Source organism: Bemisia tabaci, chromosome 1 (assembly GCF_918797505.1).
Source record: "Bemisia tabaci chromosome 1, PGI_BMITA_v3".
NCBI lineage: Eukaryota > Metazoa > Arthropoda > Insecta > Hemiptera > Aleyrodidae > Bemisia > Bemisia tabaci.
This window is the reverse complement of record NC_092793.1, coordinates 14148390-14172344: the sequence shown is the minus strand read 5'-3', so window position 1 is coordinate 14172344 and position 23955 is coordinate 14148390. Positions and strand designations below refer to the sequence as shown.

General features: G+C 43.4%; 1 protein-coding gene across 2 annotated transcripts in view; it reads left to right on the top strand.

The window, feature by feature from the left end:
- LOC109038930 (phosphatase and actin regulator 2) overlaps positions 1-23955 on the top strand; it is a 252193-nt gene that overhangs the window by 211183 nt on the left and 17055 nt on the right. For both annotated transcript variants that reach the window (XM_019054206.2, XM_019054212.2), the window contains exon 5: positions 18195-18542. In XM_019054206.2, coding sequence (XP_018909751.1) covers positions 18195-18542 — 348 coding nt within the window. The remainder of the gene's footprint in view (positions 1-18194; positions 18543-23955) is intronic.

Here is a 23955-nt window from a genome sequence, read left to right as displayed (position 1 = left end):
AATCCATGCGCCGTGGTTTTTTGGTAACTCGAGGGGTAACTCGAGTCTGTGAAAATCTTGCGAGTCTCAAGTCTTCATTGAAGAGCTCTCAAACGGAGGGGTGCTTCCAGGGAGGGGGTGCTCCAATGGAGGGCTTATCCAATAGAGGGCTCTCACAACGGAGCAGGGAAGCCATACTGCCGGCCTCAGGAAAATCCCTTATGAACATACTTGTATGATGCTCTGCCGTGATAGCGAAGAGAGCCGTAAGTGCAAAATTTTCGAAATCGAGTTTTCTTCAAAATTCGTCTAAACTCTTTTAGATGACATTACTGAGACAGCTAAAACAGCAAAATTCATCCTACTTTAATGAAAACGAGACGTATGAGAAAGCCGTAAGTGCACAAAAAATGACATAGTTTTTTTCAAGACAGCCGCAGGTGCAAAATGCCAATGAAAACAGTGCTTTCCAGTAAAGTGCCGCCCTCTTATGCCGATTTCTAACCTGAAAATGTGTTTGTTGTGCGTCCAAAACGCAACCACGAAAGCATGCAGAGGATAGCACTTACGGCTGTCTTGCCTAACAATAACCTAGCATGAAAATGAAAAATACCCTTTTGATGTATTGGAAATAAAATCGGTCGATTTTTAATCATCCATACGATTTCTAGGAGTCTTCCGGACGATTAGTGGCAATTTGACAAAGAACGTAGGCTTCTTTCAATAAAATGTTCCGGTCAGAACCTTCTGAGCCCGTTTTCTCAGAACTTCATTTTTGCACTTACGGCTCTCTTTGCTATCACGGCAGCGCTCATAAGGTGTGCGATAGCCTACGCGTAGGCTCTCAAATTTTGTTTATCAACTATTAATTCGAGATACGTTAAAAATTTTATTCTATGAAATTTTCAGAGCTTCTAGTTTAAGTTGTCAATTAAATTCTGTGAACAACTCGAGAAAAAATACGCATGAATTTCCAAGGAAACGCTGTTTTTTGACGACGTTCGAATGCTCATACGTTGTTTTCACTCCACACGAAGGTGAAGCTCTAATTATGGCGCACTTATGCTTGTACTGCCGCACCAGGGGAAAACGCATGAGGTTTTGGACGTCATCAAGTTTCTTCGAACAAAATACCGAATTTTGAGGAAAGTTATAAATGCGCTCCTTCGAAATTTACGTGCACACCAAATTCAATCGTGAATGTAAGTCTGGAAAAAATTCAAAGAAGACTATGCGTAAAATCTCAAGAAAATTGGCCTTTTATCAGCACAAATTTGGCAACATCTAAATGCTCATACGGTGTTTTTCCCCAGTACGGCATCACATGTGTCCCGGCATTAGGCGGGGAGCGAAAAGCGCCTAACAAAGAAAACTATCGAGAGAAAACCGTCGGTCTTAACACCATTCGCTCATCTTCAGCTAACCGATGAAAGTAAGCGGTCGAAACAGAAGTTCGCCACTTCTCTAGAGTTTCGTAATTGGGTTTTTAACCCCCCCCCCCTCCCCTCCCCCCTTGCGGATCACGTGCCTCTATTCTCTCGCAATCTTATTTCATTCACCGTCGTCGTTAGCGAGCCTCAAATACTGCCGTCCTAAGGTAGAACGCCCTATGAACATTCGAGAGTTGCCACATTTCCCGTGATAAAATGTCTATTCTTGAGGAAAATTATGAATATTTTTTCTCAAAATTTGCAGGAACTTTAGATAAAAATACGAGCAAAATTCCCTGAAAAATTGGAAGAAAAATATTCATAGGTTTACCAGGGAATTCGTGTTTCATTATAGACAATTTGGCAACGCTTAAAGGTTCATACGGTGTTTTTCCCTAGCACGGCAGAATACCCGCGAGAAAGGGAAATTTTTTAAGACGAAGGAAATTCCGGGCATGTATTTTACCGCTAATGTTAACACATAAAAGCATGTCGTATTTATCCACGTACTATCGTACTTAAGGCGCCCACACGTACACCGAGTCGGCTCCCCGCGCTTGCTTATTACCGTTTTCCCTTGCGCCCCTTTCGCCGCCCCCTGCGCCCCTTACCCCCACCCCTCTCCGCGGGAGCGTCCAGTCTTAATTAAAATGAATTTAATGCAGGCGCCCCGCTTTTATGCCTTTCCCTTTACGGCTACCGACTCCCCGCGCTTTCGGGGGAGATTAACATCCCCTCAATGCCCGGGCCTTAAAAAATTGATTCCCAGCCGGCGTGGGATGGTCATTTCGGCGGTGGAAAAACGCTGGCCTTGGAGGAAATTACGTCCGATCGCCCCAAATGGGGTTCCTTTATAGATGAATAGGTGTAATTTTACGTCCGTCCTCATTCTGCCGTGCTAAGGAAGAACGCCGTATGAACATTCGAGAGTTGCCAAATTTCCTTCGATACAATGTCTGTGTTTGAAGTAAGCTATGGATATTTTTCGTCGGAATTTTCAGGAAATTTAGGTGGAATTGCGAACAAAATTAGCTGAAAAATTGGAGAAAAAAGTGCACAAATTACCCCGAAAATTCGTGATTTATTACAGGACATTTGGCAACACCTGATGGATCATACGGCGTTCTTCCTCAGCACGGCAGTATTCGGGTCAGAGCTGCCCGCCGGAGATTCCAACGGGCGAAACCTCCCGCTCGCCCAGTATGTCCTCATGAGGTCTCGTAATTGGACGTATTTCTGCCGAACGGAACTATGTGCATTGAGACATGAGCCCTGAGACCCATAAGAATTCATGCATAACAGGGCTCACGTCATAAGGCACATAGTTCCTTTTAGCATAAATACGTCCAATTTTTGGATTGCTGCCAGTAATTATGAATGCAATTTCGTTACCAGGAAAGATAATCCGATCCAATTTTCCCTGTGTTCTGCAATGTGAGTGTGGTGTAGTTCGTCGGAAAAAGCTTGGAGTGAAAATGCAAGTTTCACCCCAGAACGTTCATTTCTGTCATAGAATCTGATCGTAAGTGATATGAAAGCGGAATCAACTCTTCATTGGGGAAAAAGTTTATTGGATCCGGAGTCCAGGCTCTTAAAAAATTTGACAAGAATAAAATACCCTTGATTCAATCGGATTTTTGCTTGAATCGATATCGAAGCCTCCTAACATAAACGGATTTTCTTTGGATTCAAGCGTAAATCCGATTGAATCAAGAGTATTTTTTGAGTCAAATTGTTTAAGAGTCTGGAATCTCAAGTCTGGACTTGTCTAAAAAGCTATTTAAAATAATCCGCGACTTTCCGCTGCGCACGGGCAGCCGCCAGTTTTTTAGCTGCCGTTTTGCTCCAATTACAAGTAAAAGTGAGGAATATGCTTCGACAAACGAGTTCAGATAATAGGTTAAAATTTCTAAAACAGGAGCCCGTGACAATGGTGATATCACAAACATAGGAGAAAACTGTAAACAAGGTTAAAAATTAAACATATAAAATCCGAGACGTTTCGGCCCAAAACTGAGCCATTTTCAGTCGGAAGAATAAAAATAAAATTTAAAAATTCTAAATAGAAACCTGCAGACTAGATGATGGCCGAGAAAACCTGAAAATGGCTCAGTTTCGGGCCGAAACGTCTCGGATTTTTCATGTGTAATTTTTAGCTTAGTTTCCCGTTTTTCCTCCTATGTTTTTGATAGTTCAGATAATCCGAGGTTTATGTCTTTATCTCAAAAGTAACATCGTTACTGCGATTAAAAGGTTTAGGCTCAGGAATGCAACACAAGCATATTGAGCGCAAGGATTCTTTTATCTCCTCGGTGTTGGATCGGCTCAAATAACTACTTTCCAAGCATGAAAAAAGCCTCGGTTTGTACTGAGAGTTAAGACAACACCCCCTCATAGAGTCACAAACGGGAATAAAGATTACACAAATTGAACGTTTTTCGTAATCTTTGATCGGCTCATTCTCTAATTCCTTTCACCGTTCCTTCCCTCATTCCGTTTGTTCCTTGTGGAGCCCGTAATTCCTCGGTCCATTCCGGATTATAATTATTGCAATTGGTGAAAATATAATCTTTATTCCCGTTTTTGACACTGTGGAGGCCTAAAATACGGTAACCAATCAGAAATGGATTCACATTGTCTTCACTCTCAGTATAAAGGGACTCTAGGTTCCTCTTAAGAGAAAGACGCTGGGAAGCGTGAAGAAACTGTTGCACCTCAGAAGTTGAACTACTAACAGAGACACTAACGACCCTGAACGAGGAAGGAATCGGCGAGGGAAGGATAAACTTTTTTTAAAGCTCTTCCCAGCGTGGAGCGACCGTAAGCCCGTTCTCCCCGTCTGAGCGAATCTCATGCGAATCCGGAAAAGCGCGGGGGGCGGGAACCAAAGGCAAGCGCGGGGCCGTGGGGGTGGAGAAAGTGAGAGTGCGAGAGTGAGAGTTGCGAAAACGCCCCCCCTCCTCCTCGACCGGCCCCGACCATGACCGCGGTGCCGTGCGTCGGGGAAGCTCCGGCTCGGGCGTCCGGGGGCACCGGGGGACGGGCCGGGATTTTCGGGGAGGCGACAACCGGGTCCGGGTCCCGGTGGCCGGATCCGCGTCGTATTGATCCAGTCTCCGCACCGGCGTCGCCGCACAGTGGATCCAGTCAATAGGAGGGGTCGGCCAGGGTGTCTACAAGTCTGGAATTTTCGGAAAGTCCGGAAATAGTATGTACCGATTTTTTAAGGGTGGTCCGGAAGTACTGAAAAAGTGCGGAAATTCCGGAAGAAGGTCCGGATTTTTTTTCATTTTTCTCGCAACTTGAGCGAGGAATTCAAATTTTTCGATTTTCGTCCATGGGGATACTGAAAAAGTACTGAATTTTCTCGCCGAGGAGGTACTGAATTTCTCGGAAACGTAATGAAAAAGTACTGTAAAAGTACTGATTTTTGGCCAGCCTGTTTAAGTAGACACCCTGGGTCGGACAAAATTTGGAAACTTTAAACGCTTATAACCCCGTTCATACAAAACTTTGAGAGTGGTTTCATTGGTTTTACCGTGAAATTTTCTTTCAGGAGCACCTCTTTAAATTTAAAATGTGACGAATTAAACATCAAAATTTGCAGTTTTGGTTAAAGATGTCATCTCCAACCGCCACAATTGACTCGATCCACTGTGCGTCGCCACCGCCGCCGTCTCGTCGGCTGGAGCTTCCGCAAAAGTCGCATCCGAGACGCCCGACCTTGAGACGCACCGCACAGGCGACCGAAATCCCGGACGAGGAATCTCTCGGTCTCGAGCCAATCAAAATAAAACCTTCCCAGGGTTCCAATAGTCAAAGAATACCGGGAAAACCGAGAAATGTCAGGGAATTTCAAGAAGTCAGGGAAAACCTTGAAATGGCAAGGAAAATGGCGAAAACGTCAGGAAAAATTGTTGCCTTGTGGTGTACTTTCCTCTTGCTTCAGGTGCCGCCTTTTGTTCTCACTGGGGAAAAAAGTCGCTTGGATCTAGAGTCTAGACTCTTAAAAACATTGACAAGAAAAAATACTCCTGATTCAATCGGATTTTTGCTTGAATCCAAAGGAAATCCGCTTAAATCAAGAAGCTTGGCTCTTCGATTCAGGGAAAAATCCGATTGAATCAAGAGTATTTTTTCTTGTCAATGTTATTAAGAGTTTGGACTCTAGATCCAAGCGACTTTTTTTCCCAGTGCTGGCCTTCTGATTTTTCTCACAATTCACTGCGGATTCTGGTCGTGAACTTTGCATCGAGGACCTTGCGGATTCGTATTATCAGGCACTGATAAGTAAAGCGCCCCCCCCCCCCCCGGGCCCACCCCTGTTTGGGTGTATGGTGATTTACCCTCCCGTAAAGAGTCTCAGCGTTCGCTTTCTGAAGTGAGATCAGTAACGGTTTTCTTAAATGAAAGTTTTAGAGGGTCTTCCGTAAATTACGTAACGCTGTAGGGAGGAGGAGGGGGGTCGAGGAGACAGTTGCGCCATTTTGTTTTACGGTGTTAAAGGATAGGGACCTACGTCACAAAAGCGTTACAAGGGGGTGGGTTCAAAATGCCGAAAAAGTACATCACGTAATTCAGAGACGGTCCCCAGGGATTAGAATTCATTTGGATTATATTTTACAATTAAGAACCACTACTTCTGTCTCATCCGTAAAAGTATCTGTCTGTATATGGAAACTAGTAATGGCACATACGCCGCTTTTAACACGAGCTGTAAATAGTTGTTCCTTATTGCAAAATGAAACCAATGTAAGCACCTCTTTTTGGTACAGGGCCATTAACGTAGCGATTTCCAAGTTGGCAACACTGTTGATGCTCCATTTTAAGAATCGCCACTGGTCACTGATGGTACTTACGTAGTTTCTGTACTGAGCCGATGATAATTATCCCTTTCTGCAAAAGCAATCATGGATATTAATCTGTAGAACTTATTTTTCTCAAATCAGTCATCAAAATCTTCAATGCTCCATTTTTATGAACGACGTATAAAACGATCGTTTCAAAGCTTCGGCTAATCCGCCAACTTGACGAAATACATCGCGCTTTCTCTGCGGGCGAATAAGAAGAAGAACGACACTCATCAGCTTTCCTTGATCATCCGATCTCCTTCTCAGCATTCGACCCATTAAACTTCGGAGATAAGCGTTAAATTTCAAGTCTTCGGTGCGACAAAACTGCGGAACCGACGAAAGCTATTCATGTCTGTTCTAATTTTTACGCGACCCTTGTAAACGAAGCGTCAAGCGTTTTGTCGTCGGGTTCTTTGTTTATTTATTTTTACTCTCGAAGAATTCGCCCCGCGATTTTGAACTTCCCGAACTGTCATCGACCTGAACGGTTGCCTAATTGCGTGCCCCTTTGAACATTGGCGGATCCAGCAAATTGGCAACATTGTTCAGGGTTGCCATAGTCAGGGAAAACCGGAAAATGTCAGGGAATTTTGAAAATTCAGGGAAAATTGGGAAATGTCAGGGAATTTTAAAAAGTCAGGGAAAACCGGGCAATGTGTGGGAAAATTTGTTGAATCACATACATTTGCTTTCTAGAATGGGTTTAAGATTTTGAACAAGAAATTTTGCTTAAAAACTATTTTCAATTATGCCTTCTTAACCATCCTTCACTGTAAAAAAACACATTGGATGTAGAGTCCAGACTCTTAAAAACATCGACAAGAAAAAGTGCTCTTGATTCAATCAGAATCTAGCTTAAATCAAGAACCAAGCCTCTTATTTTAAGCGGATTTCGTTTTGAGTCAAGCAAAAATCCGATTGAATCAAGAGTATTTTTTCTTGTCAATGTTTTCAAGAGTCTGGACTCTAGATCGAATGTGTTTTTTTCCAGTGTTTAGATCTTCAATTGTCAGGGAATTTCACCAAAATGTGTCAGGGAAATCAGGGATATGTCAGGGAATTTCATTTCCTAAATTCTGTGGCAACCCTGATTGTTTTTCTCCATTGAAAGCTATGGAAATGTAATAATTCTTAAAGGGGCCAGGTGCTCCAACAAGAATCGATTATTTAACATAGGTTTAAATGGAGAAAACCCGGTGATGCCAAATCGCCGGATCCGCTTCTGCTTTTAATTGGCGCTTTCTACTCCACTTTATCGACGTAAGGAATCAAACTTCATCAAGAATAACAATATTGACCGTGTATAAATCGAGAAACGTACATCGCGATTTGCACTGTTTAATCAAACCTAGAAGACCCCTATGAATGATGAGTTCATCTACCGAAAAATGAACCCACTCTTGGATTGCACCTCGGAATGTCATCACTTAGTCTCTCTCTGTTTTGAATTTTTTTTTTTCTGTACAACTAGCAACCTTCTTTTCGATGTGTTACACTTCCAGAAAGTGGCATACCGTACACTGAAAAAACAACTCCGACCGTGGAAGTCGTACTAACGGGCTGCACAGGCACACCGTCCGCGTTCAGGGCTTAGATTCCGAAAGTTCCGGGCGTAGCACCCTGAGCAATCGAAGCTACGGCTCCAGAACCTGGAACTTTCGGCCCCTGAGTCCGGAACGGACGGTTTGTCTATACAGCCCGTAACTTTTTTTTCGGTGTGCGGTAATTGATCATAGTCTCTTTAAAACATGCATATTTATTGTCGAAGACCTTGAAAAATCCTGTGCAAACTGATTAACACTGACCTGACACCACCTGAAAATCGTGTAATTGCCTAAGGACAGAAAAGTGCCTTTTCACTTTTCTACGGAAAATACCCGAAAGTGCGCGCTTCAGTGAGTTCTCAAAGATTATCGTCGTGCGACCCCCTTAGTTTTGTGCGGATGTGGAAGATCCTTCCCTCGCGATGCGGGTCACGCATACTGTCGTGCTAAGGAATAACGCCGTATCAACTTTCGGACGTTGCCAGATTCCTTTTGATAAATACAAATTTTCTGGAAAATTTGTGAATCTTACTCTAAAATTTCCAGGGAATGGTAAAACTGACAATGGCAAGGAAAAATTGTCATTACATCTTAATACAATTTCGGCAACTTTCGAATGTTTAACGACGGTTTTTCTTTTTGGCCCGGCAGTCGAGCGGTTGAGCAAGTTGGTTTCATTAGCTCTCTCCAGGATTCATGTGCTATCAGCCTCCGTAAACTGTGCGGCCGTGTAAAGATGTGATGCACTAGTCATGTGTACGGGCGCACCTGTATAACACGCGTAACGCAAGGCACTGGAAAGCGCCTTTTCCGACAGGTCTCCGATTGATCCTCGATGAGTTGTCGATGACTATGGTTCCGATGTCCACCTGGTGAATCTTAGATGAATTCTCGATGACCATGAGTGCGATAGATCCGCGATGAATCTCGGATGAAATCTCGATGAGTGTGGCAACGACTTGGATCCTGACCGTTTCCCGTTGAATCTTCGATGGGTCGTCGATGACCTCGCTCTTTCGACGAGTTCCTGATGAGTGTTTGATGAGTTCCTCATACAAGTGTTGGATGAGTTCTGAGTGACTCAGGTTCCAGTAACTTCCGGTTGAATGTTGGACGAGTTGCCGATGATTTCCAACTCGGGACGGGTGTGACGGGAGCCGGTTGAGGAGTGCGGATCCCCGGATGAGCGGATGAGCCGATGAACGGGAGCATGGCGATGAAGACACTGAGGGCGGGCGGGGCGGGGGCGGGGGTGGGCGACAAGGGGCGGGGCCTGGGCCGGGGCGCCATGGACAAGGGCGCTCTTCGAGCCGGAGTCGGAAGCGCGTGCAGTCGTCCTGCAGGACACCGGAAGCCTCGAGCGACTGTTGGGAGGTCATCGTGCCCCCGATCACCCCGCCGCCCGACTTCCTCGCCCACCCCAACACTGCTGCCTTCGCCTCTTTCTTCCCGGCAACAGGTATTTACATCCGCATCTTACCAGTACTGCCGCACCAAGGGAAAACGCCGTATGAACCTTCAGGCGTTGCCAAGTTTCCTCCGATAGAAACCGAATTAACTGGGAGAATTGCGAATATTATTTTCCAAAATTTTCAGACAATTTTGTACTCAATCTAATCTAAAATATCCGATAATTTCAAGGAAAATATGCATGAATGTTGTCAAAAATACATGTTTTATCAAAGGAAATTTGGCAACTCTCGCGTGTTCATACGGCGTTCTTCCTTAGCACGGCAGAGTAGCGCCCGCTCTCATTCCACTCTCCAAGTGCAGACATAGACGCTATTAGTGGCGACGTCATCATAGGGATTCTCCATCATGTCGAATTGGACCCAAACAATGACATTGGCATAACCTCTTGCAATACTACCAATGCGGATAAATCGATACATATAACTTTTCTGTGACGTATCACTAATAGCGTCCATAGGGTCCATCCATAGATCACGTCCTCTACCCCGGGAGGAGGGAAGGGTCAGGACTCTGGAGCTGAGAGACACGGAGTTGACGAAGGGGGAGGGGGTTCAAGCAAAAGTGAGTCACTCCAGGGTGGCATGAAACGTAAAGAAGAAGTGAGAGATTGGAAATTTCAGTGAAATATTTCACGAGGCTGTGATATATCTTTATATCTTATATTTTTTGGGGTCTAGAGTATGCAACCCGCACTCAAACCCACAAAAATAGAAGAAAGTCCTAATTTTTACATTTTGCGAAACATGGAAAGGTTGGTAACAAGTGGAGCAGGCATTAATTGTCAAGCCCTAATCACACGTTCTAATCCACGTGCCATTTCCGCCCAAAATCCCTTTACTTGAAAAGTTCAAGATTTAATCTATGATGTGTCTCGAACACACCGCTTATTTTCAAAGATCGTCGGGTCGACGCCGACGATCTTTGAAAGGCTAACAGTCAACAATGTAGATAATCGGTTCGCCTTCAATTCGGAGGTTATACCACAAAAATTCTCAGGAGCGCGAATAGTGGTATTCTCGAAACGCTGTGAGCCTTTTTGAGGGCTCCACTTTGATGGTGCGATACGGGGATCAAAGGTTGGAAATCCCTTCTATCCAGAGTTAGCGCCATTCTTGCGGATCCTGAGGGGTCGAATGGGGTCTTGTGTTGATACTTTCTCACCTGAAGTATTCTACTGCTCCGCCCGAGTGAGGGTGAGGACGGATAACGAAAGTCAGAGACGTTAGCACATCGCCGATTTTGGCGCGGAGCTAGGGATGACGTCACGCTGTGACGTGACGGGCGGCGCACAGTGGATCAAGTCGATGGCAGAGATCGTACAAAATTTGGAAACTTCAAACGCTCATGACTCCGTTTATACAAAGCTTTGAGGTTCTAAAAGTGGTTTCATGTTTCATCGTGAAATTTACTTCTAGAAGCACCCCTTGAAATGTAAAATGTGACGAAATAAACATCAAAGTTTTCAGTTTTAGTCAAATATTTCATGTCCGATCTTTCTGATTGACTCGATCCACCGTGCGGCGAGGGAGAGTAGAGTCAAGTTCACCGGTGCGACGCACGGAATATCTGGAATAGCCGGGATTCCTCGCTGCCGTGCTAAGGAAAAACGCCGTATGAATATTCGTAGATTGCCGGATTTCTCGGGTAAAATATTTATTTTTGAGGAAATTTACCACCATATTCCCGTGAAATTTTCAGTTACATTAGATTGAATGGAAATGTTGCGTGTGTGAGGGATTTGCGATTTGACCATTGATTCTGATGTAAAAGTTCGCGAGAAACACGATGGTGCCACTGGTTTTCTCTGAAATCATCTCCCAAGCTCAAAAAAAGCTCTCAAAGTGAGGCCAAAATGGAGGGGATATCCCACCCTACCCTGAGAGTCCACCTCTACATCAAAACAAACTCTCCATGCAAAGATAGGGAGCAAATACATTCGCAAGGTTGCCACTTTATTTGGGGACTCCAAGACTGAAAACACGACAACCTTGCGAATGTATTTGCTCCCTATCTTTGCATGGAGAGTTTGTTTTGATGTAGAGGTGGACTCTCAGGGTAGGGTGGGATATCCCCTCCATTTTGGCCTCACTTTGAGAGCTTTTTTTGAGCTTGGGAGATGATTTCAGAGAAAACCAGTGGCACCATCGTGTTTCTCGCGAACTTTTACATCAGAATCAATGGTCAAATCGCAAATCCCTCACACATGCAACATCTCCATTGCGAGTAAAATCCTTCGAAAGATTGGAAGAAAAAAAATGTCCAAGTTTCCCTGAAAATTCGTAACTTATCGGGGGAAGTTGGCAACGCCTGAGGGCTCATACGGCGTTCTTTTTTAGCACCGGGGGGGGGGGGGGGGGGACGCCGGCTAAATTTAGGTCGTTTGGGTCGCGATTGAGGCATCAACGTGTGACGCCCGCGACGCCTGTGCGTGCGGCTCCACCTCCCTCTCCCCATAACTAACGCCGCACAGTGGATCTAGTCAATCAGAGAGAACGCACTTGATATTTTTGACTAAAACTGCAAATTTTTTTTGTTAAATCGTCATTTTTTCAACTTAGGGGGGTGCCTCAAGAAAAAAATTTCACGAGAAAGCCAATGGAACCACTCGTACAACCTCAAAGATGTGCATAAACGGAGTCATAAGAGTTTAAAGTTTCGAAATTTTGTCCAACCTCTCTTATTGAGTCGATCCATTGTGCGCCGCCGCCAAATTCGTACAGTTTCGTGGCGTGCTTTGCGATAATCGATTATTCTGCCATTTAGATCCATGGAAAGAAATCGATAGATAAGGTGTTCGCAACGATTTACCGTTCTTTACCGTAGCTTCGAAGGGGGAATTGTCGGTAATCGATCCTTCTTGCTTCGCTACTGAATTCGTACCGAGTTGAACAGAAATGCGTCAAGGCCCATTTTTGATGGAAGGAGTGGTATAGTTTTGAAATGATGCAGTCGTAAATTTACTCCTATCAGAAATGACAAGCTCTGAAAGGGGACCGAAAGTTTCTCCCGGAATGCTTTTGGAAATTGAAACGCCTCGGGAGCCATTTCCAGGGTTGTTGGCGGTCTGAAAAACCGGGAAAATTGAAAAAAAGGAAGAAAATGTAAAATGAAAAATTTCCTGCCATCCCAAACATTGGTTTGAACCATTATGGTCGCCTGACCTGAATTACGATGACCTTTTTTCTTCTTTTTGTCAAATTCGAATGGGTGCTTGCACTCCGGTTCGCTACGTCAGCGCGCGCCCCGAAAAGCCTTTGATAAAGGCAATTTAGATGAGGCCCCGTTCTCCGACGATGCCCTGAACAGGCGATTTTCTCCGCCAGGGATAAACAGCCCTGGTCTTAAACACAGCCGAGATATCGTCAGACCGCCTTGCTCGTAAGTCGCCGAAATTCTCTCGTCTCCGGAATCAAGTTACGTCGCTCGAATGAATTCATTGTTACGGCAGAAACGTGGCATCGTTGGGCGTAAGTGAATCGGCTATCGCGAAAAAGTGGCTGTCACCGAGCGTCGTCGCCTCCTCCCCCTCCCCTCTCCCCCTTAGGGGGATGATGGGGGGGGGGGGTCTGAAGCTTCGATCAAGGTTCCTTGGCCAAGGGTGTGGTGTCGTCGTGAGGAGAAGAATCAAGGGATGCAATTTTAGATGACTTTCTTTATCTCGTTTTCAGTGGCGAGGCGTGAGTGGTCGATTATCGATTTAACCCCCAATTGAAGTCATGGTAAAGAATCGATTCATGAGGAGTTCGTTACGAACACCCTATCCATCGATCCTTCCATAGGTTTAAATGGCAGATCAATCGATATATCGCGAAGCACGCCACGCTACCGCTCGTTTTCTTTCCTATTCTCCGTCCGAACCCCAAATGAAGATCTGACACCGAAGAACTAGAACATGACTCATTTCTATCCTTATTTTCCCTTCCGTACTTTCTTCTCGATTTCGATTTTGCCAATTTCTATTCTCGAGTTTCTTCTCGATATTTATCGTGTCTTTCATGTCTCTCGCCTCGTGCTTCTTAAAGTCTTTTTCACCTCTCGCATCTCGGTTCAGATGCTAGGATTCCGTTCCCGTCTCCACTCAAAGATTTTACCCTGTATCCTTTCCTCTTGATTTCTTTTCTCTACAGCTCTGTTTCAAGGCATCGAAACTTTATCCAGCTTCGCAATGATAAACACTCAGGCGGAGGAGATTCATTTTCTAATTCCATGTAAAATGTGTGAAAGGGCTGGGAAAAAAATCTTCAGGACTCCATTTTCAGCGTCTCAAGTCGGCTGATCAGTCGTGATCGGAAAACTCCATTTCACCTTCATTTGCTATTTAGAATGGGTTGACGTTTTGAACAACAAATTTTGCCTGAAAACTATTTCAAATTTTGTCTTTTTAACCATCTTCTGTCATATCTTAAATTTTCAACAAATTTGACTGAAATGTGTCCGGGAAATGTCAGAGAATTTTATCTTCCAAATTCTGTGGCAATCGTGGATGCATATCTTTTCTGGAGATGTATTTCCTCAAACCCCGGTCAGACCTTTAGCAGATGAGAAATTTCCCCTCTGCATGAGCCATGAGCCATCCTTTTTCACCTCTTTGAAGATACAGCTGTTTACGTGTGAATGTATGATAGCGGAGCAGTATCGGTAACCATCAAGGGACTTGAGGTTGTTTTCCGGTATACATTTTAAGCCCGTAGGTGGTGGAAAACAATTAATTGAACCGTAAGAGGAGACCATTTAACAGTAAACTCGCCGCTTCGCTTGCGCCATCGTAGCATCTCATTAGCATGGAAACGCCAAGAAACATTAAAAAAATGAGGCCGCCAAGCGCCGTTGCCGTGTTATTGATGAAAATTAATTTAAAATTACTGTCGCAACAATAATGACCAACATTTTATTTTCAAAGAAGGATCATGGCATGAGAATGGAATCCGCTAAGTGATAAAAAAAATCACCGTTACGAGTACGAGGTTAGCCGGTCAGGTTGGCCTAGCGCTCAGTGCGTCTGACACCAGACCAATAGGTCCCATGGTTTGAATCCCGGTGGTGGAGACAAAATTTGCAAATAATTGCTCTGAGTTGCATTCCAAATATTGAGTCTGAAAGTAGAGTTTTAAAGAAGGAATTACCTTTTCAGTTAGTTGGACTATTAATAGCTGAGGAAAAAAGGCACACGTGCCTTCGTCATTTCCAGGGAATTGATGCCAATTATTTATTTATTTATTTATTTTTTTCAATTGAAGGGATTGGAGGACAAGGCGCACAAGTGCAGTTTTTGCAAGTTCAAGAAGCACGTGTTGAAAGTTTCAAAATTACATGGAGCCTCGTGGCATAAAAGAAGTTTAGCCTGACTTTTTGATGCTTTAAAGTCGGATTTTAGTCGTGAATTTTTCACAAAATATACTTTCAAACTAGTTTTAGTTGAATTCATGAATATCACAATTTTTAACTAAACTGCACGTATGCGCCTTGTCCTCCAAGCCTCAGAATTGGACAAGGTACAAATTTCAGCATTCTGATACATGTTTCTTAACCAAAATTTCACGTAGAACACGATGCGGACAACGAAAATTACCGAAATGAACTCCTTACGAAGAGATTTAATGATTCTTTATGCGTAAATTCAAACCACCCGCTCATGAAAACTCAATGCTCTACGTGATTCACATCGGGCGCTAAACGTTATCATGACAGTATCTGCGATTTAAAAATCTGGCAACCTCAATTTTGACGCTTTGGCTCAGCTGTAGCAAATTGCTTATAGTTTGAACAACATATGGTGGGAAATGAACATTGCTCGATTAAGAAGCTTGCTGAAACCGTTGTAGTGCGCAATTTGACTCTCGTAGAGCTTTGAGTTTTTTGTGAGCGGGCAGTTCAAATTCCTCGTAACAAATGTGAAATAAAAACGTTGATATCTTCGTTAGGAGTTAGTTTCAGTAATATTCGTTGCGCTAATCGTGTTCTAAGTGAAATTCTGACTAAGAAACATGTATCAGATTGCTTAAATTCGTACCTTGTCTAGTGGTCCATTTCAGTTGTAAGCGTACAAGTTGTCGATGTGAAAGGAATTTCCAGGGAGTTTTGAACCTTTTGGTCAAGGAAAACCTTAAGAAATGGGGGAATTTTTTCTTACAGAGTCTGGAGACACCCTGCGTCGTGCATTTTCTCGGTTCTTAAGAGCCTCATGAATCCTGAGATGGCTTAGCCAATCAGAGATGGATCTCCCGGTTATGACTCTGGGACAATGCTCTGCCTACTCGGTTCGCGTAGATGTGGCAATGCTCTCCAGTGGCTCTGCATTCATGATTTATCTTCGTGCCATTTAGTGAGTCAGTGTTCACCGGTGGTGTTGTTGCATGGAGTGTCAAAAATACTGCACAAAATATGATGTGTAAACGGTGACCCTCCCTTCCTCTCCCTTCACCTCCTCGCGGCGCCTCCCGCTCGTATAACCGCAGCCGCAAGCTCCATCTCCACGTTGCCACGTTTTTATTTTTATCCCAGCCCGGGTTACAGAATGCGCTTGTTTCCGCTGTTTATCTCCGCTATCGGAGAGTTGGCAGCGCTGGCGCGTTTTATTTTCGCTTGCCCGTCGGTGGCTATTGGCACCGGCTGTGTAATCAGATAGGACCGAGTTCGTATCTCGGCCCTTCCGACCCTTTTTCGCGCACGAGACTTGCAACTGGGGCGCCTGTTTTTCAGGGGGTCGTGCATTTCCCTCTGAAATTGAATTTGCCGAGAACGAATGCCTCTCATTTATTCACTGGAGAACGTTTTAATGAGGTCTCAAAAAGTACGGTATCCCCCCCCCCCCCCTTTGATGTAGAGCCTATGGACACATATGTCTATTCTTCTTTTACTTGAGGAGCTTGGAGGATAAAGCGCGTAAGAGCAGTTTCTGCTATTTCAAGAAATACGTGTTTGAAGTTTCAAAATTACATGGAGCCTCGTGGCAGAAAGAAAGTGAAAACTCACTTTTTGATGCTTTCGAGTTTGATTTCAGTCGTGAATTTTTCACAGAATATACTCTCAAACTAGTTTTAGTTGAGTTTATGAATATCCAAATTTCTTCAAAAAGTATACTTATGCGCCTTGTCCTCCAAGCCCCTCATTTGGCCTATTGATGGCATGATACCGCGAATATGAATGTATCCGTAGCAGAGAAGTAGTCAAAACAGGCATTTTATCTAATGCCAGAGCTGTATGCCCAAGTCAAATTGTAACAGTTTACGAAATTTTGTATTTTTTTACAAAAAGCTCTCGAATTTTCACTATTTCGAAAGTGCATCGCCATCGCACGATCCTCGTATTTTTCCTTTTAAAATGCTCCTCATATATTTTTAACCATCAAAATTGTAAATACTCTCTATTTTAAAAGAGGCTGTATCTTTTGAAATGAAGATTTCTATTCTGAGCCAGAAATTATTGTAGCAACGTCAAAATGATGCAAATTACAAACAAGCTACAGGCGCCAACACTAGTGTGTTGGAGAGCTCGCCTTTGAGCAATTATAAACGTTAAAATGTCGTCTTGTGTTAATTGCGTTCTACTGGGCCAATTTCCATGATTTTTGCTTTTATCGACAGATGATAGTCCCTAACTGAGCCCGCTCTAACCAGATTTTGGAAATAGGACCCAGTATATATATATATATATATATATATATATATATATATATATATATATATATAAAAGTAGACTAGGGAGCTCAGAAAGAGGAGCAAAATTGAACTAAGCGGGAAATATTGATTTTTGGTCTGTCAGAAGGGTAAAAGGCAAGTGAATCGAAGGTATGCTCCTTTCGCTACAGACCACCCAAAAGTGACGAAACGCTCCGTTTCGTTCGTTCCGTTTCATTTCAGTCTTGGCGTGAAGTTTGAAGTAAATACCGACTTGGTTATTCGATTCTTATTGCGGTCCAATTGCTCCCGGCTAGAGGGAGATTGAACGAATGAGAGTCGGGTAATGAGAGCCAAATGGTCGTTCTTTTGTCGAAGCGGGCTTAAGAGAGCGCGAAGCGCCCTCTGGGGGTTGGGCCGCGTGGCGGCCCATGGAGCACAGCCCTCTAGTTTTTTAATATATGAGCGGATGAACATGACGCTACCTACTCCGTGTCGCACTTAGTTCGACTAGTTCGCCTTCAATATTATATGTAGGCAATCTGAGCGTCTCGGAAGGAGGAATAATTGCTTACAGGAATTATTTCAGGGTTGCCACACAGTCAGGGAATACCGGGAAATGTCAGGGAATTTTAAAAAGTTAGGGGAAGTGACGAAAATGTCAGGGGAAAATTATTTCTGGGTCACCTTTATTTGCTGTCCAGAATGGATTCGACGTTTCGAACAACATGTTTTGCCTGAAAACAATTTCTAATGATGTCTTGTTAACCATCTGGCATATCCTCAATTGTCGGGGACTTTCGCCAAAATATGTCAGGGAAATGTCAGGGCATTTCATCTTCTAAGTTCTTCGGCAACCCTGTAATTTGTAAATTGATGATCTCTTTTCTAGTAATGACCCATAATGATGTCATTGGCGTATAACTCGAGTCATCAGGGTGTCTACAAGTCCGGAATTCCCGGAAAGTCCGGAAATAGTACTGATTTTATAAGGGCGGTAATTAAGTACTGAAAAAGTGCAGAAATTCCGCAAGAAGGTCCGGAATTTATTTCATTTTTCCGTCATTTTTATCGCACACTAAGCGAGAAATTTAAATGTTTTAAATTTTTCGTATTTCGTTTAATGGAGGTACTGATGAAGTACCGAATTTTTCTGTTGAGGAGGCACTGACTTTCTCGGGAATGTACTGAAAAAGTGGGGATTTTTTGCCAGCCTGTTTTAGTAGACATCGGTGGTGATGTTTGAGTTTGTAGAAAGAAGGAAGTTTGTAACGGTTGGGTTTGGTTTTGGTGTTTCAGATTTGAAGAAGGACAAGACTGAAAGCATGCCGGCTGTGAACGGGAGCTGCATAGTGAGCGAGCAGCCGCCGCCGCCGGCGCCGTCGCTGGACATGCACAGCATGCAGAACATGAGCATGGGCAGAATGGAGAGCATGAACATGCAGAACATGCAGCAGATGTCGATGACGATGGCCGGGACGCCGCGCCCGGAGCGCCCCGAGCGCCCCTCCTCCCTGGGGGGCGCCGTCCCGCCCTCGCAAGGGGGCCCCGGCGCCAGCCTCGCCCGCCGCCTCCGCTCTTACCACAACGACCACTACTCCCCCACCTCCAATCGCCCCCTCCAGCCGCCGAGTCTTCTTCAGACAGGTATGATCATCCCCCATCACCATGTTTCAACCCCAAGCCCCCTCAATTTATATATATAAATAAAGCCGCTACCTCAGCGCACTAGACCGCTCTGCGACTCCAAATCGCCATCGGAATCCATCTTCCCACAAATCATCGGGTAGATTACACCGTCTGATCTCACCCTCCACTCCCTCCCGCCAACCTTTTACTGGACGTCCACCCCGTCTTCTTCCGGGAGGAACCCAATCAAATACCTTTCGCGGCAACCTACCATCTGCCATTCTCCGCACGTGTCCATACCAAACCAGCTGCCTGGTTTCGATATCGTGCACAATATCATCCTCAACTCCCATTATTCCACGCACTCGTTCATTACGAACGCGCTCTCTCCGCGAGATCCCTGCCGACCTTCGCCAGAAGTCCATCAATTGAATCACTAAATACAAAAAGGGCACAAGTCCAGAAAACCAAATTGTTCAGGAGACACAAAAAACTGTTAATTTCGTGGTAGATATATTTTGGAAAGTTGTTATGTTTAAAATTGGATTCTATACGGCAGCCTGCGTATAATGATGGTTTGTTTATCTGAAAATATTAGTAACTAGCCTATTGGCAGCCATTTAAAAAGTTTGGACTTGTGCCCTTTTTGTATTTAACGGGCTAAGATGACAGGTTTAAGCAGTTAATTACTAATTTAAACCATTTTTTTTTTTTTTTACAAAATGCTTATTTTCAAGCTTCTAGCTGACAAGAGATACAAAATATCTTAAATGCTACTCTTCTTGCCTACCATGGACTCGCTCTTTTCGAGTTTCACTAGTTTCCCTGGTTATCAAAAAAATGTCTGCTCAGAACTTTTTAAATTCAGAGGGGATGTAAGGTTCCAGATCTGGCATCTTCTTATCAACAATGGGAACAACCCCTGTGTACAAGTGTATTGTGGGTAAACAAAGTGGCATTACATTTGATTTTCTCAGTTTGAATGTCAAAGTCGCACAAGACCCGAAATACACTCAGAAACATTTAAGACCATGAAGTTCTCAGTCGTGCATTCAAATTGATGATGAATGGAAATTATAAATGTATCCACCACTGGTCTACCGAAATGCCTACCGCTCTGGTTTCTTGGGACTTGACCTGCTTAAAATGGTATTCTTTGAACCATCCTTGGAAGTCAAACATTATGGCCTGGTCAACTAAAAAAACTCAAAGTTTCCCAACAATTTTTGAAGCCTTGAGAATTAAATCAACGTATTGGTCAATAGTATACAGTCTTTTCGTTCTCCTGAGCTTACGTTTTATAAACCCAAATGCCCAGTCGCAAGGGAGTTACCTACGAATGCCCACGTTGAGGAAAGAATAATTTTAGCGTCTTAATTTTCTCTGTTTCAACCAAGGACATTAAAGAACGTAAAATAAAAACCACCTGCCAGGGAGCGCTGATGTCAGCGCTAACCGGAGTTGGGGGTCCTTATTTATTCTCTTGGTCCATGGCGACGCTACGAGTCGAACATCGAGATAAAAAGTATACAGGATAGCCGGACTGGGACGAGCCCACTGCCCAGCGGACTGATTATTGAAATTGATAGAAAAAGCGATAGACAAAGAAGACATAGAGAGTAAGAAGCGATCTTATACGTGGAAACGGGTGGCTCTTATAGACTAAGGGAGGAAATGATGGACTAATTATCGGGTCTCGTGTGGGTTGCCGTTAGTTAGTCGATCACCCACGTCCTTTGCCAATTGCAATCGCCCGCTTCCACCAATAGGAATCCTCCAAATCCCTTTTGTCTTCTTTGTCTATAGCTTTGTCTATCAATTTCAATAATCGACCCTCAGATCAAAGGAAACAAATAAATCGTTAAAAATCAAATAGCCACACAAGCAGTGGCAAGACGTAAATTGTCCATCATCGATGTATCCCCATTTGAAGCCATGGTGAAGAATCGATCATTAAGGTAACACCTGTTTATCGATCCTTTTCCATAGGTTCAAACGGCATATCGATGGATGTATCCTAAAGCACGCCACGTCACTGCACACAAGGTGTGCCCTTCAGTGGTGAAGTATTCAGAGTTCAGAACTTTCAGAAACACTCTAAAATCCGAAGTGTCCCTCGGACAGGATATCGAGGATAGGTCGTGGAGTCTCTTCGGGTGCCACCCTGCTGGAGGTTTACATTCCCGGATCGAATGCTGTCGCACTAAGGAACAGCGCCGTATGAACCTTGAGGCGTTGCCAAATTCTCTTTGATGAAGCACGAATTTCCTCGTAAACTTAAAGATATTTCCCTTCCAATTTTTCAGATAATTTTGTTTGCCATTTCAACTGAAGCTCCTGAAAATCTCAAAGGAAAGAATTCACGACTTTCCTCAAAAATCAACATTTCATCGAGGGGAATTCGGCGACTCTCGAATGTTCATACGGCGTTATCCTTTAGCGCGGTAGAATGGGAGATGGGATTTTCGAATGCCGAGTGGGTCGGTGGAACTCGCGCCGAGGAACTTCACCGTATGCATTTTCCATGCGCTTGTTTATTTTTGCCCCTCGCGCCAACTCATCGACGTATGTCTAGGCGGCCTGTCATTAGTTGAGCAAACTTCTCGCAGCCACCTACAGGAGCCATCCCCGAGTTGCCACGTGGATGCCGCGAGAGGGGGAGCAAACACCCATCCGTCCTTGAACATCTCGCAAAAGATTTTCTAAATATCCATCGTATTCGATACATCAATCAGGTGAGATCGTATCGATACCGATTGGTTCATCATGTAAGCATAGCCTCACAAGTCAGTTGAGTAATCTGAGGAAACGGGGTTTTTTGTGGTAGATTTTTCATTGTTATGAGTAAAAAATGGCAATGAAAAGTGAAATGGTCAGGAATTTTCTCATTTTCAGCTTTTTCCAACTTAAATCTTAAAATTTCCGTCCGGGGTTATGTCCTATTGTTTTGAAGCAAACGATACATCGAACCACTATCGAATACGATCGATTTAAAAAATAAAAGCTCGCAAGTCTTCCCGGAAATTTGTATCTAATCGGAGGAAATTTGACAACGCTGGAGTATTCATACGACGTTTTCCTTAACGCTTCAGTATTGATAATGATATCCGAGCATAGGACAATAACATTGGTAATGACGCCTCGACGCAACTATGCGTGCTCTATGGACGTGCGTGTTGCATGCTCAGAATTGAAGGCGCTCTGATCAATCTAGCACATGAAGCAGTGCTCGGAGCGATACGCTGTCATGTCTTGACGTGGCGGTAGGATATATTATTGTCCTGATACTAGAAATACGAACATTTCTTTTTATGTCCTCTTGCCTTCGTTTTTATCAGATAATTTCATCTTTGCGCATATTCGCAACGGCTGCTGCTGCACTGCTTCATAACACGAGGGACCGGGGTGCCTTCCATTTTTCATATGCAACACGCGTGTTCTTAGATTACGAATAGCCGTATCAATGCATTATTAAAATTGAAAGTGTTGCTTTTATTGACGGATATATCGGCATAAAAAGGCCCGTCCAGCCGTCCTGTCTCATGCTACCGCAGTGTCGTTTCTATGTGATCTAGAGACAAGATCCGCCGCCACGCTGTGCTGCCTCACGGTTTACGTCTGTTATCGAAATGTACAAGATAAAGCAAGAAATTAATCAATAACGTATAGCAGCATTAATACAGAGTAGAATGACATGGAATTTGTCAAGATTCATATTGAAGATTTATATTTGAAACTACGCGATAATTTGTAAACCTTGTGTTGAGACAAGCCTTCACAGAGTAGCCACAGTCAGGGAAAACTGAGAAATGTCGGGGAATTTTAAAAAGTCAGGAAAAACCGGGAAATGTCAGGGAATTTTAAAAAGTCAGGAAAAACCGGGAAATGTCAGTTGTTAACTCAACTTCATTTGCTTTCTATAATGGGTTTTAGATTTTGAACAAGAAATGTTGCTCGGAAACTATATTCAATTCTGTTGTAACCCTCCGTCACATCTTCAATTGTGCCCTCTTAACCCTCCGTCACATCTTCAATTGTCAGGGAATGTCACCAAAATGTGTCAGGGATATCAGGTAAATGTCATGGAATTTTATTTTTTAAAGTCTGTGGCAACCCTGCCTTCAGTGAAAGTCTTTAAGTAAGGAAAGTTTTGGATTTTTTAAATTTTAGCGATTTCAATCTCAATACAAGGTTTTGTTTTGGGCAGATTTGAAGGCAATCTCCAAATTGTTTGACAGGCTCTTTAGCAACGTCCGGAAGTTGAAACGACGTTCCTCTTTAACGTGGCGCTTCACGTTAAAATGTTGACGCCCGCGGCCGCGTTTAAATAGCAATTATTGCCGTGCAGCCGGGCAATAAATTAAGTTAGTTACCAGGAACGCAGTGCCAAAAGTTGGTAATTTCAAATCTGCGATTATCGGAGATGGTTGCAAAAGCTCGCACTTATCTCGCCCGACCGGTCGTAAAGAGTTCTGCGTTGATCGGAAAACTTGGCAGCCACCAAGTCAGACAATTTAGAAAGCAACGGCGGGAAGATGCTTTCTCTTTGAAGTTGCATTTCATTCGGATAATGTCGGATCCTTTTCAAATACTTATCACTCAACTGGAGGATTGCATTTCGTGTGTTGTCAATAAAATAAAATTGAGGAATAAAATATTTACCAGAACAAGCATTTAACAGATGGAAAAATTAACTTTTCATTTTCTTGGATGCATTTCGGCAAGATGCCATCTTCAGCAAGAAATTTTTTTCATAAAAACACAAAACAGAGAATTATATCAAGATAAAAATGTGTTACAAAGCATATTGAAACAACGATCAGAAGTGCGCCGAGGAGGACCAATGAAAAACTTTTTAAAAAAGTGGAAATAAAAAGAAAATAAAAAAGAAGGCAGCGTTCACACCAATGTTGAGTGATAAGAATCCAATGTAAATAGAGCCTTTGGAGGAATATAATCAGTGATCAGAGTGCAATCAGGAGTCATTTGGCTAGGCAATACGTGGTACAAAGTAGTGAATAACGGATTAATTTCATACTTCATACGATCTCGATACGTATCATTTCATTTATGATTTAGACTGCATTTTGCAGTTTGGAACTATAAACTCTGGCTCATCTGAAGGAACACTTATGTACATAGGGAAGCTAACGGCACATACGTTGTTTTTAAACCGGGCTAGAATTTATAGTTCCTAATTGCAAAATGTAGTCCATTTCATCCTGCTCGCCGAAGGTCTCACCACAAATGGACCGAGTTTATTGAACAGGAACCAACCCTTATTTTTGAAAAAAATTGAGTTAAGAAGGTTTTTGAGTTCCTAGCCGTATATTTCCTCCTGTCAAAAACTGAAGTCGGAACACAGAAATTAATTAATGAAAATAGGGGTTAAAGTTTATTTTTTACTTCAAGCGAGCCTTATGCAAGAATA